This window comes from Pecten maximus, chromosome 3 (genome assembly GCF_902652985.1).
Source record: "Pecten maximus chromosome 3, xPecMax1.1, whole genome shotgun sequence".
In the NCBI taxonomy this organism is placed as follows: Eukaryota; Metazoa; Mollusca; class Bivalvia; order Pectinida; family Pectinidae; genus Pecten; species Pecten maximus.
Genome location: NC_047017.1, coordinates 21570726 through 21589968, shown reverse-complemented (window position 1 = coordinate 21589968; position 19243 = coordinate 21570726). Strand labels below are relative to the sequence as shown.

Here is a 19243-nt window from a genome sequence, read left to right as displayed (position 1 = left end):
CAGTTATTGCGAAAATAGCAGTATTTGCTTCACCTACAATGTAGTAGTTTGGCTAGACCTACTTTCGTTTTACAGTTTACAGATATGATCATATAAATAATTCATCTTCTCAACCACAGTCATCTAATTACGTATCCGCTGAATTTTTCTATTAAGAATATTTGTACTTCTCATGTACAGTGCATCTTTGTTTACAATTGACTGGTCTAGATCTGCAGATCTGATCTGACTACCCTCATGATCAGCTGACTCTCGATCTGACCACAGGGTCACGTTACTACGTATTCCTTTGTAGAAACGACAGATTTATCTGTATTACTTCAATTTTCTACCTTCTGGCAGAGACGTGTATATGATATACACGTCTCTGCTTCTGGAACGTTTGTGGCTCCACCCAGTCCAGTTCCGCAACATTCCTCCCTCCTTTTATCAAATCTTCACCGACAAAGATAACAGATTCGGATATCCCGTTGCTTTAGCATCCTCCCAAAGGATTTGCAAGCTCGCTAAATATGTAACAGGAGAAAGATAGTAGCCAGACAGGGGTTCGAACACGAGACCCTGCAAACTCTAGACTTACACTTCACCACTGAGCTACCTGGGCCCAGTTGTTCAAAAGTTGATTAGCTTAATCACCTGATCAGTGAAAATTTTATTTCGCCTTTACTTCAGAACCTCCGTGTGTATGTTCCTTAAAATAGGCAAATAGGAAGAAACTGAGGTGTGTTATAGTTTCGCAAAATTTTGTGATGTTAGTTGTACCAGAAATTTTTTTATCACAATTTTAAGATTGTTGTTAAATTGTGATTAGCTTAATCACCTTTTGAACAGCTGGGCCCTGGTCACTTGTGCACTTAATACATGTTTCAGGAGTCTGCGGTATGTTCATGTTTGTCTCCATGTGGTATATATTACCGGTAATGTGGAAAACATTTTTTTAAAAATCAAGATTGTTCCAGCACTGGCAACCTATATCTTTCCCTTGGTTGTCATTTAGATGAAGAAGATATTTATCAATTTAATCTCTTTCATTTGATCATATAAAAACAGAATATTTCACCAAATATTAAGTGTAATTGCTTTACACATACAAACTGTACCTTGTATTACTGACCAGGATTGATAAAAAAAGCATGCAAGAATTTTTTTTAGAGTCAGTCGGGTTAGTAGAGACAAAGTTTTTACTGTATTTGGCATATTAGCTGAAGTCATGAAAATGTGAAATTAAAAAAAAAAAAACTTTGGTTATTGAAGATCAGAGAAATGTCAACAACAAATTTAAAAAGAATGGAATTGGGTTTTGTTAATGATATATGCGTTCCGCATTGTCGGATTTGTAAATTAATACAACCGATTCTGTAATTTGTATTACCCGCTTCCCATGATGCTTTGTGTATTAAATATGGCTGCCTGACAGACAAGCCTCGTGTTATGAATGCACACACATGTACAGAACCCACGAATCAACATGGTGGCAGCGTCGTGGACGATGATTTGTTAAAATCTAGGTGGTATTCCGCTACTGATTGACTCCGATTTACTGTATTTTGTCGCCCTGTTAGGTGATAACGTTCGTCATGGACTCTCCGAGTCGCGCCCCTGCTCCGGCTATGGCCCCAACCCAAGTCAATAACGTATACAGTACCTCGTTACGTCTGCCCCCACAGCTCGATATAACTTCAGGAAATGTATCAGAGAATTTCAAACGCTGGAAGCGTGAAGTTGAGATATATTTAGCTGCATCGGGTGCAGGTGAACGTAACCAGCGAATTCAAACAGCAATCATATTGAATTGCGCGGGATCACATGTTTTAGAGATCTATGACCAGATCACGTGGGAAGAGGAAGGGGACAAGGACGACCCCAATAAAGTATTGCAAGCTCTTGAGAAATATTGCAATCCCCGCGACAACGAGGTATTAGAATCACATAGGTTTTGGAACCTACCCTATCAAGAACCTTTTGATAAATTCCTGACTGAAATGAAAACCAGAGTGTCTGCATGTAACTTCCAGGAAAAAGAGAGAATGATGCGCGATAAAATAGTGTTCACAGTAACAGGAAAGTTACAGGAACTCTTGTTGAGGGAAGATAAACTCACCCTTGAGAAAGCTGTCAAGGTTTGTAGGGCATTTGAACAATCAAATATGCAAGTAAGAGAACTTCGAGACACTAACCCCACATCGAGAGTGAACAAAGTCGCTAGTAACTATAACCAGAAACCAAACTCGAAGGGGAGGAAACCGTTCGTGAAACCTCAAAGTCAACAGAAACCCTCGAGACCGTCGCGTACCAATACCAGTTCTAGTAAAGGACCTGAATGTACTTTTTGTGGTTATCAGCATGCTCGACAAAAGGAGAAATGCCCAGCATGGGGTGCTACCTGTGATTTTTGTAAAGGACGAAACCATTTCAAAGCAAAATGTAAGAAGGTACACGCAGTGTCACTCGCAAATGAGGACACAAGTCTTGATGATGAAGATGGAGCATGGCTCATGGCAGTTGATTCCGGCAAACAACGAATACATGCGTCTTTGACTGTAAATGACAATTCTGTGAAATTTCAGCTTGACAGTGCTGCTGATGTTAATACTATTTGTCAAAAACATGTGAGGAAGCCCCAAGTAACGCCCACAAAAGTGAAGTTAAATATGTGGAACAAGACTAACTTGGAACCTCTTGGGCAGTGTACCCTCAAGGTCACAAACCCCCTTACTAGCGTTGAATCCAGAGTGACTTTCATTGTTGTACCTAACGGACTCACCAACCTATTAGGTCTGAAGACTATTCAGGAACTTGGTTTTGTAACCATTAATGATGACCGTTTCATTTCACAAGTCATGAAAACTCCACATAAGCTTGGTGATTTAGGTGAAGCAACCCTACGTACTGATGGGAGCATTCCAGCCAAAGTCTTACCGTGCAGGAAGGTGCCCCTAGCTATTCAGGCTTCGGTAAAAGAGGAGCTTGATCGACTGCAGGATACTGGAGTACTCGTTCCTGTGACCGAACCAACACAGTGGGTCAGCCAGATGGCTGTTGTACACAAATCTAATGGAAAGTTGAGACTGTGTATAGATCCCCAACCACTCAATACCGCGTTAATGCGTGAACATTATCGACTACCTGTACTAGATGACATATTGCCAAAATTGAAGGATGCCAAAATATTCAGCAAACTTGACATCAAAGAAGCTTATTGGCATGTGCGGTTGGACAAACAGTCAAGCTTGCTCACAACAATGATTACGCCATTTGGTCGATACCGGTGGACCAGACTGCCATTTGGTCTGAAGGTCTCCAGTGAGATATTTCAGAGAAAATTAGATGAAGCCCTGAGTGACATTGATGGTGTTTTCAGTGTCGTGGATGACATCATTGTACCAGGTTGTGGTCCTGACCTCGTCTCCGCCCAACGTGATAATCAGCAGAAGCTAGAAAACGTCCTGAAGCGATGTGAAGAAAAACATATCACACTGAATGAAGAGAAGCAAGAAACTGGTCTCAACGAAATTGTATTTCATGGTCACCGTATCTCGAAGGATGGTGTCAAGGTCGATGATGCAAAGGTCAAGGCCATTCATGACATGCCCTCACCCACTGACGTCGCAGGTGTAAAACGTTTGTGTGGCATGGCACAATACATGTCCCGTTTCTTACCGGATTTGGCAGAAACTTTGGAACCAATCCGAGCTCTTACCCGAAAAGGAACGCCTTGGAACTGGTCTGTTGATTGTGAGAAGGCGTTCAGATTACTTAAGCAAAAGCTGACCACTACACCATGTCTTGCATATTTTGACCCTGATAAGGAGGTTGTCTTACAATTCGACAGCAGCAAGGATGGTATCGGAGCCGTACTTCTACAGGAAGGGAGACCCGTAGAATACGCGTCCAGAGCTCTTACGGTGTCAGAGAGAAAATGGGCTCAAATAGAAAAAGAAGCTTTGTCAGTGCTCTATGGTCTTGAGCGTTTTGACCAATATACATATGGGAGAAACGTCACGGTGCAGAACGATCACAAACCTTTGGCCGCCATTCTGAAAAAACCTCTGAGTATGGCGCCAAAGCGTCTACATGAGATTCCATAGATATGATGTGGAGTTTGAGTTTGTGAAAGGAGTCAACCTGTTGATCGCCGACACTTTGAGTAGAGCTTACCTCGACTCGACGGATGGAAACCGTGATGAACGTGTTCGCATTCTGACAGTGAATGTGTTTGGTGACATCCCAGATGCTAGGATTTCTGAAGTTAGAGAAGCCACAGCAAATGATTCAATCCTGCAAGCATTAATGACTCTTGTCATTGAAGGTTGGCCTACAAGAAGACAGGATTTGCCCCCTGGTGCCGCCGCATATTTTGATTTGCGTGAAAGCCTGTCAGTTGTTGATGGAATTATAATGAGGGGAGAATCTATAGTAATTCCTCAAAGTCTCCGAGCAGACATGAAATCGCGTTTACACAGTGCACATCTTGGCTACCATAGTATGCTCAGGAGAGCCCGGTCAACGATATTCTGGCCCGGTATGTCAGCCGACATCAAGCAACTTGCTGATGCCTGTGAAATTTGTCAGGAGATGAAACCGCGAAATGCGCCAGAACCGCTTACACAGCACACTGAAGGAGCAAAACCCTGGGACAAGATAGGACTCGATTTGTGTCAAGTACAAGGGAAAGACTACCTTATAGCCGTAGATTACTACTCGCATTTCATTGAGTGTGACTTGCTTACTACGACAACAAGTGCACGTGTCATATCATTCGTAAAGAAACATTGTGCTCGCTATGGCGTCCCAAAGATGATTGTGTCAGATGGAGGACCTCAGTTCTCAAGCAGTGAATTTAAACATTTTGTCAGTCATTGGGGAATTAATCATGTGATGTCGTCTCCAATGCATCAACAAGCCAATGGTAAAGCCGAGTCCGCCGTCAAGGTCATGAAGAACCTGTTATTGAAAACTCTTGTTGAAGGGAAGGACCCATATGAAGCAATATTGGAACAACGTAACACACCCAGACAAGATACTGGTGTCAGTCCAGCGCAGGTAATGTTTGGAAGGACAACTCGAACATTCATTCCCAGTCTATGTCAGGATACCTCAACTTCAGTGCCAAATGCTGAAATTAACAGGAAACGCGAAGCGCGTCGACAATCTGTGAAAAGGACATTTGACAGGAAGTCGCATCCATTACGCGCACTCAAAAATGGACAAACCGTTTACTTCCAGCATCTAGAGGGAGAGCGATGGAAACTCGGGACAGTGAAAGAAAGGACTGCCTCGAAATCTTACACTGTTTGTGGTCCAGATGGTGGTGTATATCGTAGGAACCGCGTCCACATGAGGCCGACATCCATACTACCACGTCCTCGCGAAGTGTCTCCAAATCGCGTACCAGATACTGTCTCTCAAAACGTGTCGCAGAAAGACTCTGTGGAGCCTACTAAATTCATGTCGTCTCATGATCAAATCTCTAGTAAAAGTGAAGCCAAGAAACCTACCACAAGTGGCACAGCTATGACGGTGATGGAACCGTTACCAACAGGAAGTACCCGACCTAAGCGTGATTCCAAACCGCCAGTGTACTTAAAGGACTATGTTACTTAATTTCGCGTTATTAGATACTGTGTTTCAGTTACAGACTGTGACTGTATTCAATTCTTTAAGAGACTGTTCAAATATTTTAGTTGTGATCATAGTAGGACTGTCAAGTTAAACAGTTCATGGTGAATCATTCAGTTATTGGTTAAAGTTCATGTTAGAGACTGTTGCAATTTATTTTGTTTGCTTCAAAGTAATATGTGATTTTGAGCAATTGTGTTCAGACTCCTACAAAAGTAATGCTCATAAGATCTGTATGAAAATCTCAGTTCAATTTTATAGAGAGTTAAAAATGTTTGGTAGTCAGGTCTAGGAAAAGTACTATTTTGAAATACTTTCAAAATTATTGGAGAAGAAGGGATGTTAATGATATATGCGTTCCGCATTGTCGGATTTGTAAATTAATACAACCGATTCTGTAATTTGTATTACCCGCTTCCCATGATGCTTTGTGTATTAAATATGGCTGCCTGACAGACAAGCCTCGTGTTATGAATGCACACACATGTACAGAACCCACGAATCAACAGGTTTTTCTCGTTCAGTTCTGAAGGCCCGTGTAAACACGTTATGAAGATATAGAATTAAGTTCATTTTACACAATTACCAGCTTCGATTGTCTATCTTTTTAAATTATGTTCATCTGTGTATAGTTTTTTTTTTTTTTGGTTATTTTTTTGCAGGGTTTTGTTTTGTTTTTGTTTTATAAATCCTTGCAGAGATTTTTTAAGTCATGTAGATATATAAAAGAATATGATTCTTGACACCTTGACTACAGTAAGAATTTAGCTTTCAAAATCCTTTGCGCTCCACATCATATTGTTTGTTGACATGTTTCTGTGACATTTTCACAATTATTACATTACTTTATTAGAATACTGTGTTATATATTTCTTTAATCCACTCGAACATAGAAATATTTCCTTCATTTCCCAAATCTGTAATTGAAATAATTGTAGAATATACATGTATGTGTTTGCAGTAATAAGAAATATTTTTTAAACATTCGTATTAACATATTTGGTGTATCAATCCAAAAATACTTGTTGACATATACTGCATTACTTTTGGTCTTATTTCAATACACAGGATGTCAGATTTTATTAATCAATAGATCTGGCAACCTCACCTTCTAACAGGTCAAAGACCTTTGATGATCCTAATTAATGAGTACTCAGAGTTTCCTCTTGCCCCACCACCGGAAGTTAGACACTGACAATCTCTCATACAGTTGTTGACTTTGGTTTAGGAACACATTCTCAAATGACAGATGATCATATTCTAAATTAATTAAGGGTTGGATTTTTACTAACTTGAAGAGTTGTGCCCCTTTTTTTTCTTTCCTATAGATCTTATTCTAGCAGATTGCCATTCATATTTGTTTCCAATTGTTCTACACCTCGTATACATCTGATATTTGAAAGTGGATGAAAAATGGAATAGGTTATTGTATTGAGTCAACTTGACTTCATTTCTCCAATTCATCCAGTTCAAGAAATCTGGAAGTTACAAAAAGTGATACTTTACAAATCCATTTTAGTTTCCATGTAGGTAAGATTTTAACATTTTATTGATATGGTTGTTTTACTTTCCATTGTTGCCATGTTGGGGGCAGAGGACATATTCATATAAATCAGATATACATCTCCTATATAACAAGGTTAACACTTGCTTATGTGTATACTTAAAATTAGTTTCCTTTCTTTTGATAATATCTCTAAGGTTATAGTCTCTCACATGAGTCTTTACACTTCCTTCTATTAAATATCTTCAAAAGTTTCTTCTCATTTCTTTCAGTTTCCTTTTGGTTAAAAAATTGTCATATTTAGTGGCTTTTGAGAATTGGTTGATTTTCAAAATTTGCTTTTTGTTTTGCAAAATATTTTGCATGTCTCTGTAACATATATATATAATTGTTTTTCTTCTGTATGGCTAAATATAACTTGAGGATCTTTTCAAACTTGGTCTTGGGCATCATTTGGCTGGTCTGATTGTTGTTTAAGAATCTTGAGGCACTATGCTGGCTCCCAAGGAGAAAGGGCGAGACACAAAAGGACAATTCAACAATTCAAATGCACATGCATTCTGTAGTGATGGTCCCAAATCTTGAATGCTACTATAGGTTTGTTTAATGAATGACCTCTACCTTCATTAAAGACCACTGGAGCCAGACGTGCAAAAAAACCTTGAAAATCTTCAACTGAATAACCTTGAGGCCAATATACCTGGTATTGGGCCTGTAGTATGCTGATGAAAGTGATACAAAATTCAAGGTCACAGCCGTCAAAAATGTTTAAATGTTTAAACCCTTTTTTTCTCAATATCAAAAAGAGGTCCAGAGAAGGAGGTGATATGGCCTCTTATTTGGTTGCTGCACAATGGCTTAAGTACTCTTTCATACTCGGATGTCAAAGGTCAATGTCACTTTCTGTCAAATGAAAACGAGTTGCTTGGAATACTACATGTAGCTTAAGATTTGAAAGACAAGTGTTAAAGATAATGTAACTATAGATAGAAAAATACTGCACATATCAATGAAAGACCATGCTTTCCCTACATGAAAAAGTATTAGAATCCAATGTTACTGGTCACATAATACTCCTTTTATATATTCTTTACATGGATGGATAGCGGCAACATTTTAAATACTTTAATATATAAATACTTATTATCGGTTAGCTTGTAATATAATAATAATAATAAAGTCTTTATTTAAAAACTTGATAACAAAATGAGTCAAAGACTCGTCTCCCTTTTGGTCAAGTTCACAAAGCATAATATGTACAGTATATTACAAAATAGACATAAAAAACATTTAATATCACAGATGAGCAATATAAGTAATAGCCAGAAAGAGTCTTGATAAAGTAGCTATTACTGGTATAATTTAAAATGAGTCAATAAAAAATCTTTTGGCATTTTGTTTAAATGATAATAGTGACGTAGAATTCCTGACATGTTCTGGTAAAATGTTCCATGTAGATGGACCCTGGTAAGTAAAAGATCTCTTAAACATTTTTGTTTTACAAGCAGGAATGTAAAATAAATTATTTGACGATGCTCTAGTAGACCTTGACTGAACAGCAGAGGCAAATTTAAAATTATTCAAATAATTAGGAGCCAAGCCATGTAAAACTTTATACATCAGAACTGACTGGGTACACAAAACGCGTTTGGAGAATGGCAGCCAGTTCAACTTTTTAAACATATCACGTGATGGAGTATTAAAATTACGTTTTAAGATTATCCTTGCAGCCCTTTTTAGTAGTTTATCTAGCCTGCCAGTGTTATTTTGAGAAGTATTTCCCCAGATGTTTACACAATAATTAAAATGGGCATTCACAAAACAGTTAAAAAATGTCACACAAGAAGTCTCACTAAGGAATGGACTTAAACGTTTCATTTGAAAAATGTAAAAAGACAGTTTTTTATACACATTTTCTATTTGGCTATTCCAAGATAAACAATGATCTACTGTAACACCAAGAAGTTTTTCAGTTGTTACATTTTCAATCACAGAATCATTAATAATAACAGTCAGACACTGATTCTGTCTACACTCACGCTGGTGCGTATCAATCAACATTTATTTGGTCTTGTCAGTATTTATACACATTTGATTTGATTTGCACCATTCGGAAATAAGTTGAGTATGATCAGCATTTAAGTTATCATTGATGACATCAATAGATTTATTGGAATATTCAACTGTTGTATCATCAGCATACATATGGGAGGTACGTGTTTTGTTTAAAAGAGGTAAGTCATTAACATACAAGATAAACAAGAGGGCCAAGGATTGATCCCTGTGGCACACCAACAGTTAACTGTTGACAATCACTCAAAGTGTTTTTAAAACTAACAGTTTGAAAGCGATCACAAAGGAAAGATTTTAAAAAGGACAAGGCTTTGTCAGAGCAGCCATAAGAATCAAGTTTTTGTAATAAAATATTATGGTTTACCAGGTCGAAAGCCTTACGGAAATCAAGAAATAAAACACCAGTAAGACAGCCTTTATCTATTGCCTCATACCATGTATTTGTAATGTTAGACAAGGCTGATTGGCATGAATGACTTGGTCTAAAACCGGACTGATTTTCAACTAAAAGATTGTGCTTTGTTAAAAAGTCATAAAAACAAATATGAACATGTTTCTCAAGACATTTTGATAATGTCGAAAGCACAGATATAGGACGATAATTGTCAATCTGACAATCAATCTGGTGGAATCGCATCGTCTCGGCCAATTCCGTCAGGAATCCGAGACTTTACGGAATTTGCCGAGATGTAGAGATTGTATCTTTGGTGCAGTATAATATTATGTAGTGTGTTATAATAGAAGTGTTTTGACACATATTAGAGTATTGTGTGTGCTGCTAGATACTATTACCAACAAGAACTCATTCAGAATTTGTACATGATAACATCTTGAGTCATAGTTTAGTAATATAATAAAATCATAAAGAAGGGAAAACAGCATGAAATATGGATGTATGGAAAAGGCCACTATTCATAAGGAATTAAACGTGGCATGCAGGATAACGGTAAACCTCGCTGGCTTACAGTCTACCAGCAGGGTCAAGACACATTCTTGCGTAACACCATTAAATGTGAATTTAGTAAGAGTTGTTCCCCTTCGGTGTGAGGTTTATTTGTTGTTGTTTTTTTGGAGTTTTTGTCCGGCGTCATATTTGGATTGCCTCCCTTTCTACACACTTAATATTTGTTTGAGTTATAGTTTTTTAAAAAAAGCTTTGATACATTTCTAAAGAAAAGGCAATCATCAACAAGAAAAATGCCTTGTATCAGCAAATAAATAAATAAATATACTAATTAAACAATCGACAAACTGATCATTCAGAGCTAGAAATAGCCTTTCTGCCCAGGAAACATTCCATTGTCTAGTTTTATAAGGTGTAACTGACCAATATGAAGCCTCTTCTCTGCCTTGAGAATTTGAGAAACACCATAACTTGATCCGATACATCCGTCTTCTTTCCTGTGACTTTCTCTGGGACGTCTACCACCCGCTCATCTCGATACACATAAATGTACCCGTGCCCGTTTACCACCGACTTGCACGAATAGCTATAATATCACAGTTTCTTCTATCTTCACTATCCAAGGGGTCAGTATATCAAACTCCATTTACCCCTGTTAAACTGATTTTTAGAGCAGTGTATGACTTTTTTGGGGTCATACATCTTGTTATGTAATAAAGATCTGTCTTACCATTAATATTATTTTAATTTTACACGAAAGTCTTAAAAATTGGATACAAGTCGTGTGTACTTTTTAAGATTCTGCCTGAACAGTGGCCCCGAGGCGCGTTTCGTGTCGACGGGTGCCTATTAAAACCTCATTAGTGATGTCATGTATTTAAAGTTTCAACAGTGCGATAATTTTCTGTCAGTTTTTGTGTTGAAGTAGGACAAAATAAAAGAACAAAAGAAGTATTCCCAGCACGATATTGGTAGATTAGCAGCGCCCTCTGACACATGGACTAATCCCTCCCCAGACCCTAGTCAGCTTCCTCTACGATAACCTTGTATTAAAGGGGTATTTGACGTCTAGGATCCATTCAGGATAGTTTGGTTTGGTTTGTTTTTGTTTAACGTCATATTAACAGCCAGGGTCATTTAGGACGTGCCAGGTTTTGGAGGTGGAGGAAAGACGGAGTACCCGGAGAAAAACCACCGGCCAACGGTCAGTACCTGGCAACTGCCCCACGTAGGTTTCGAACTCGCAACCCAGTGGTGGAGGGCTAGTGTTAAAGTGTCGGTACACCTTAACCTACCGGCCACCACGGCCCCATTTTAGGAGAGTTAACATGATATGCTAAAAAACAAGTTGTTAATGTAACACAGGTATTTTTATATCGTATCTTTATCGGCCCGAGAGTCCCGATATACTGGATTAACCGTGAGGCTCAGAGATTTGAGAATTTTGACCTATCTTTTAATGTACACTTTGTATAAGAGTATTTTCTGTTGTTACCTAAAGTCAAGACAACAGAGAAGGGTGTTATTTTTTTTTTACCAAAGCGTAATAAAGTCCCCTAAAAAGGAAAGGTCCAAAAGCACACATATCACCACAAATTTCCATGTCCCTGTGCCGGAGGGCTGGTATCCGCATGGCATTCATCTACACATCGGAGATAATAAGCTAGCTTGTGGGTGTAGACGTTTTGAAAGAGATATTTCAGCTCTTGTTTTTCAACATCAGACCTTAAAGATATTACTTTGAGGGTTGAAGTTTCTATGTCACAGCCATAAGGTAGGAAAAGTTCCATTAGTTGACGTCCTGCCTAAATACATAGAGGAGAGAAAAATTGTACTTATTGGCAATACGTACTATATTGTGTGATACTTTTAAGACGAATGTCATTTTAAGCGTTGGTGACCTTTAGCGGTGTGACCCGTTGAGCATTAAGTTCAAATGCCGGGAATGTACGCATGATCAGAGACCATCTATTGCATCGTTTCTTCCTACCCTGCAGATAGGCCATCGCAGGAGTGTAAGAGGCGACACAATTTGGGATCTTATCTTTTTTCTTCTTAATGTAACAACTTTCTTCTTCCTAATTTTCCCCTTGGCATTGCCTCACTTTTGACCTTTAGTTGAGCGTTCGCCCCTGCGAGGAAGGCTTTGAGTTCTGCATGTCCCCTGACCGGGACATACCAGAGTATTTAAATATGCTAGTTGGTACTCCATCTTAGTACTGGGACGATTGGTTCACCCGTTGTCAGCGTACTATGGACGACGCATTTTGTAACTCGTAACTCGCATTTTGTAACTCGAAACTCGCATTTTGCAACTCGCAACTCGCATTTTGTAACTCGAAACTCGCATTTTGCAACTCGCAACTCGCATTTTGTAACTAGCAACTCGCATTTTGTAACTCGAAACTCGCATTTTGCGTCTCGCAACTCGCATTTTGCAACTCGCAACTCGCACTTTGCAACTCGCAACTTTGCAACTCGCAACTTTGCACTTTGTAACTCGCAACTCGTAACACACACCGGAAGTCCCGTCGAAAGTAGATTGGATTACCTGCCTTAGTACCATTCCTCTCCGTTAGGCTGCGCTCATATATTTTCAAAGCACAGTCAATGTACGAGATCAGCACATTACATCGGAAGTAATTCCAGACGAAAAGATGGTACCAAAATAAACATTTAAGTTAACACCACTACACTGGAAGTTATTCGAATAGTGACTCATAGTGAAACTTTTGAGCTGTGATAGCTGAGAAGAAATGGTATATGTCGTGAATGATTGTGGCCGTTAAGTAGATGTTGGTACAGGTCAGGGTTTTACATAATACTGGACACCAATAATAGGTTTATGGAGGTTTGATGATTTCCATCACTTTACAACCAATCTTCTATCCTTTTGACTGTTGATCTGGTAACTCTATGACCAATTACAATGACACGGATGGACAAATGGACATAAACTTTGACCCAGCAATATCATGATTTTGACAACATTCTATCAATATGCATCCTTGAGGCACAGAGAACAAGATGACTTGATAAAGGGAACGCGTGGGAGATTATGAGTTTTAAGAGAACGCCAATCTTATTAAATGTTTCGTAAAGCAGGTCGCGGTTTTAACTAGATTGTGAGAAGGACAAGGTGCTTCGTCCCTGGAACTGAAAAGTGTGGCTGAGATTCATTACAGTAAAGACCTAAATGGCATGTGCTCTTGGAGTCAGGAGCCAGAATGCTATACTATCAAAGATTACTTGACGAGAACTTTGAAGGTCAAGGTCATCAATCTGAGGGACAAAGAAAACGATGAACATCCTTTATAGAAAAAGTAAAAAACGCCATAATCTGTTCTGTGGGGAAGTATGAGGAATGGCAAACATATCGATGTCATTTCAAAGTGAATGGTCTTCTTAAAGTTGTTTAATTGATATCATATACCTACATGTCTAACTTTGTTGGGACGATTTTTACTACAAAGTTCACTCCGACTGAGAACTGGATACATCTAAATGGAATCCTATACGAAGCAATTCAGTTTCAACGCTGAACAAAATAAAACATATTCAAAGCGTTTAAAAGTATTTAACACTAAATTGTGTAAGTTTTGCCGACAGAACAGGTAACACGATTGTCGTTTGAACTGGAGGATAAAATATCACATGGCAATGCAAATAAACGACATCAGTTTCCCATCAGACATATTTCTTTCATATTTCTGTTTGTCTTCACATTTCATTGGGTCATATCATTTGGTCATATTTTCAAACCAAACGACGCGTGGATATTTAACACACCAAACACCCTGTTTGTGACATAAGACATTACTTACACGGCCACCCGGAGTATACGACTTTCTATAGCTGTAGTGTAAAAAATATCCTATCGAATTTCAATTACAACCTGAAGAAAGTGTTTATCATTAGATGGGACTTTTTCATGTTCTTTTTTTTTTATCTAGGAGATACACAGTTCTATTATGTGGCCATATCGTGTCATCTCTGATTTTTATCAACTCTTGGCTTTCGTCTGTAATGACGGAGGTATTGATAACGCCATCTATGATCTGATTCCGTTACATGTTTTTAAGATAAGGAGTGTATTACATACTTGCAAGAGTGTCTGTGATTGAGAATGTTTATTGATGTAGATGCAACACCACTCCTGACATTCCAGCTGTATGATAGTGCACTGTCAAACAACTGTGTCCACCTTGCGTAAAGAACAAACAGAAAATGTGTTTTGGTTTGATGTCAATACGCACGACTCGTCATTTGATCTTTGGAACATTTGAACCCAGAGTTCTCATGTTTGTTGCCTTTCGATGAAAGTTTTGACCTTTAAGAGTCTTCGTTCTGTTGTAGACGTAGATCTAATTTGACCGGATACTTTATTGAATCACACCAGTAAGACGTACCAGCTGATTAGGGGATGTAGAACGTCACATCAATTCAATACCACATGTTTAACACGCTGACATTTTCATCGTTTTAATGAATGTTATCAAGTTTCACCTTGTAAACGTCTTCTGTAACTAGGTGTTTTGATACAAAGCATTTGATTTTGGGACACTTTAAATGTCAACTACCCTGATTTACAGGTACCAGACCCTGCTGAACCCGTATGGCAGGGAAGGGGGCGTGTCCTGGTCAAGGATAGCCAATAAGTTAATCAGGTTCATCCACTGGTCAGTCTTACAATATCGGACATCTTATTTGCATAATAGGTATATCTGTGACAGTATTCTGTTACCTAGGATTGACCACGATGTTAGGAATCGATGTCCTCTGATTTCAATAGAATTAAGAAAGAGAAATCTATTTCGTGAAAACGTAAAATGTATCAACGGTAATGAAGCATTTGAAATGTCTACTTGTGATTTAGTTTTTGTTTTGTTGTATTCGCCACTATGCTCTTTTTTGTCAAAAATATGATTACACGTGTATACACTACGGAGTATTGATAACACGTGTATACACTACAGAGTATGTGATTACACGTGTATACACTACAGAGTATATGATTACACGTGTATACACTACAGAGTATATGATTACACGTGTATACATTACAGAGTATATGATTACACGTGTATACACTACAGAGTATATTATAACACGTGTATACACTACGGAGTATATGGTTACATGTGTTTACAGTACAGAGTATGTGGTTACACGTGTATACACTACAGAGTATATTATAACACGTGTATATACTACGGAGTATATGATTACACGTGTATACAGTACAGAGTATATGATTACCCGTGTATACACTACAGAGTATGTGATTACACGTGTATACACTACAGAGTATGTGATTACACGTGTATACACTACAGAGTATGTTATTACACGTGTATACACTACAGAGTATGTTATTACACGTGTATACACTACAGAGTATATAATTACACGTGGCTACACTACAGAGTATAATATAACACGTGCATACACTACAGAGTATATGATTACACGTGTATACACTGTAGAGTATATGATTACACGTGTATACACTACAGAGTATGTGATTACACGTGTCTACACTACAGAGTATATGATTACACGTGTCTACACTACAGAGTATATGATTACACGTGTCTACACTACAGAGTATATGATTACACATGTATACACTGTAGAGTATATGATTACACGTGTATACACTACAGAGTATGTGATTACACGTGTATACACTACAGAGTATGTGATTACACGTGTATACACTACAGAGTATATAATTACACGTGTATACACTACAGAGTATATGATTACACGTGTATACACTACAGAGTATATGATTACACGTGTATACACTACAGAGTATATGATTACACGTGTATACACTACAGAGTATATGATTACACGTGTATACACTACAGAGTATGTAATTACACGTGTATACACTACAGAGTATGTGATTACACGTGTCTACACTACAGAGTATATGATTACACGTGTCTACACTACAGAGTATATGATTACACGTGTCTACACTACAGAGTATGTGATTACACGTGTATACACTGCAGAGTATATGATTACACGTGTATACACTACAGAGTATGTGATTACACGTGTATACACTACAGAGTATATAATTACACGTGTATACACTACAGAGTATATAATTATACAATGTACGATTCTATACTTTATACAGTGTATGTAGTCACCATTATATTATAGATCTACTGCCCTAAAGACCGAGATTTTAGTCATTAACATTCATGTCAGGTGTAGACGAAGATAAAAACTGAATTATTCATGGCAGTAATTTTGTTTTTAAATAATTTGATACTTTAGTAGAGAGTTTGATTGTTGTGGTTGACATGCTATTCAGTAAGATATATTTGGTTTACAATATGCTCGTATCATCAACACTCATTAAAAAGAGGTCATCGATAAGTTAAAGATAACATTCCAGATATACCACAAACTTACTACGAGTCAACTTTCTTTTCCAGAAACGAAATTAATTTTTTCTATTACCTATCCAGCATTTTTATTTATCTGTGGTCTTTCCAGATTTTTATTTTGCAAATTCCAAAGCAATTTCGTTGCATTATTTAGAAAAACTTCTTTGGTTGACCGTGATATTCTGACAGTTATGAATATCATACAGAACTTTCAATTGATGAACTTGTGGTGGTCTCCAGAAGGCGATTAAAAACTTTTCGAAGAGTGGTTATGTTTAGACGCAGACTGTGTAGGGTTAAGGTGATTGAACGAATAGACTGTGGACCTATTGAAGGGTTGTGAGGTTCAGACAAAGACAATCGACCTATTGAAGGGTTGTGAAGTTCAGACAAAGACAATCGACCTATTGAAGGGTTGTGAGGTTCAGACAAAGACAGTGGACCTATTGAAGGGTTGTGAGGTTCAGACAAAGACAGTGGACCTATTGAAGGGTTGTGAGGTTGAGACGAAGACTTTGGACCTATTGAAGGGTTGTGAGGTCCAGACAAATACTGTGGACCTATTGAAGGGTTGTGAGGTTCAGACAAAGACAGTGGACCTATTGAAGGGTTGTGAGGTTCAGACGAAGACAGTGGACCTATTGAAGGGTTGTGAGGTTCAGACAAAAACTGTGGACCTATTGAAGGTTGTGAGGTTCAAACGAAGACTGGACCTATTGAAGGGTTGTGAGGTTCAGACAAAGACAGTTGACCTATTGAAGGGTTGTGAGGTTCAGACGAAGACAGTGGACCTATTGAAGGGTTGTGAGGTTCAGACAGAGACTGTGGACCTATTGAAGGGTTGTGAGGTTGAGAGGAAGACTGTGGACCGACCTATTGAAGGGTTGTGAGGTTCAGACGAAGACAGTGGACCTATTGAAGGGTTGTGAGGTTCAGACAAAGACAGTGGACCTATTGAAGGGTTGTGAGGTTGAGAGGAAGACTGTGGACCGACCTATTGAAGGGTTGTGAGGTTCAGACGAAGACTGGACCTATTGAAGGGTTGTGAGGTTCAGACAAAGACAGTGGACCTATTGAAGGGTTGTTAGGTTCAGACGAAGACTGTGGACCTATTGAAGGGTTGTGAGGTTCAGACGAAGACTGTGGGCCTTTTGAAGGGTTGTGAGGTTCAGACAAAGGCAGTGGACCTATTGAAGGGTTGTGAGGTTCAGACGAAGACAGTGGACCTATTGAAGGGTTGTGATGTTCAGACAAAGACAGTGGACCTATTGAAGGGTTGTGAGGTTCAGACGAAGACAGTGGACCTATTGAAGAGCTGTGAGGTTCAGACAGAGACTGTGGACCTATTGAAGGGTTATGAGGTTGAGAGGAAGACTGTGGACCGACCTATTAAAGGGTTGTGAGGTTGAGACGAAGACAGTGGACCTATTGAAGGGTTGTTAGGTTCAGACGAAGACTGTGGACCTATTGAAGGGTTGTGAGGTTCAGACGAAGACTGTGGGCCTTTTGAAGGGTTGTGAGGTTCAGACAAAGGCAGTGGACCTATTGAAGGGTTGTGAGGTTCAGACGAAGACAATGGACCTATTGAAGGGTTGTGATGTTCAGACAAAGACAGTGGACCTATTGAAGGGTTGTGAGGTTGAGACGAAGACTGTGGACCTATTGAAGGGTTTTGAGGTTCAGACGAAGACGTTTGACCGATTGAATGATGGTGAGATACAGACAAATACTTTGGACCTATTTAATAGCTGTGACGTACACATGAAGACTGTGGACACATTGAAGGGTGGTTATATGGGAAACATTGATCCATTTTATATATGCGGGCGCATATTTACTGTATCAGAATTTTGCTCGATAGTTTTACGCCCCAGACACTACCAGGTATAGCCTTTTCTCCGAAGGGTTTTATTTCAGTTCATCATTTTAATGGTTGAACGGTTCTAAATTAATCTACTTGATGATGACGTCTTCCTGAATACGGTTTTATTTTACTATTTCGTTAAGGTCCATGTCACCTCTATGTACTCTATCAAATCCTGATGTTTTCGGCTGGATAAACTGAACAACTTCCTATTTCGTACCACAAAAGGAAGTCGGTTACTGCGTAAGTACCACAGGGACCAGATAAATTGATACAGTGTACATATATTTTGACAAATTGATACAGCCTACATATATTATGACAAATTGATACAGCCTACATATATTATGACATTCCCTAGTGTGTATAGCACATTTTCAGGCGTTCTGGGGGTCTAAGATTAAAATTAGGAAAAAAATGATACCCTGGTATTTATTATAAGCCTTATAATGAACAATGGGGTTTTGTATACACTGAGGAGGGTCCAAATACACATAGACTGTAACCAATTCTCAAGTCACTGTGGTACACACTAGGGAAGGTCCAAATACATGTATACTGTAACCAATTCTCAAGTCCCTGTGGTAGACACTAGGGAAGGTCCAAATACACATAGACTGTAACCAATTTTCAGGTCTCTGTGATACACACTAGGGAAGGTCCAAATACACATAGAATGTAACCAATTCTCAAGTCCCTGTGGTAGACACTAGGGAAAGGTCCAAATACACATAGAATGTAACCAATTCTCAGGTCCCTGTGATACACACTAGGGAGGGTCCAAATACACATAGGCTGTAACCAATTCTCATATCCCTGTGGTACATACTAGGGAGGGTCCAAATACACACAGACTGTCCCCAATT

The 19243-nt window shown here is 38.7% G+C and overlaps 2 protein-coding genes across 2 annotated transcripts; both read left to right on the top strand.

The window, feature by feature from the left end:
- Nucleotides 1-1577: 1577 nt before the first annotated feature.
- On the top strand, nt 1578-4088 carry LOC117322652 (uncharacterized protein K02A2.6-like). Its single transcript, XM_033877588.1, has one exon. It carries the CDS (start codon nt 1578-1580, stop codon nt 4086-4088), a length of 2511 nt encoding a protein of 836 aa, XP_033733479.1.
- A 202-nt stretch (nt 4089-4290) lies between these two features.
- LOC117322651 (uncharacterized protein K02A2.6-like) lies at nt 4291-5604 on the top strand. The gene has a single exon (XM_033877586.1). It carries the CDS (start codon nt 4291-4293, stop codon nt 5602-5604), a length of 1314 nt encoding a protein of 437 aa, XP_033733477.1.
- The last annotated feature ends 13639 nt before the right edge of the window (nt 5605-19243 follow it).

Bases quoted from the DNA above. Each gene is read 5' to 3' on its own strand.
- LOC117322652 (XM_033877588.1), top strand. From the start codon at position 1,578: ATGGACTCTCCGAGTCGCGCCCCTGCTCCGGCTATGGCCCCAACCCAA.
- LOC117322651 (XM_033877586.1), top strand. From the start codon at position 4,291: ATGACTCTTGTCATTGAAGGTTGGCCTACAAGAAGACAGGATTTGCCC.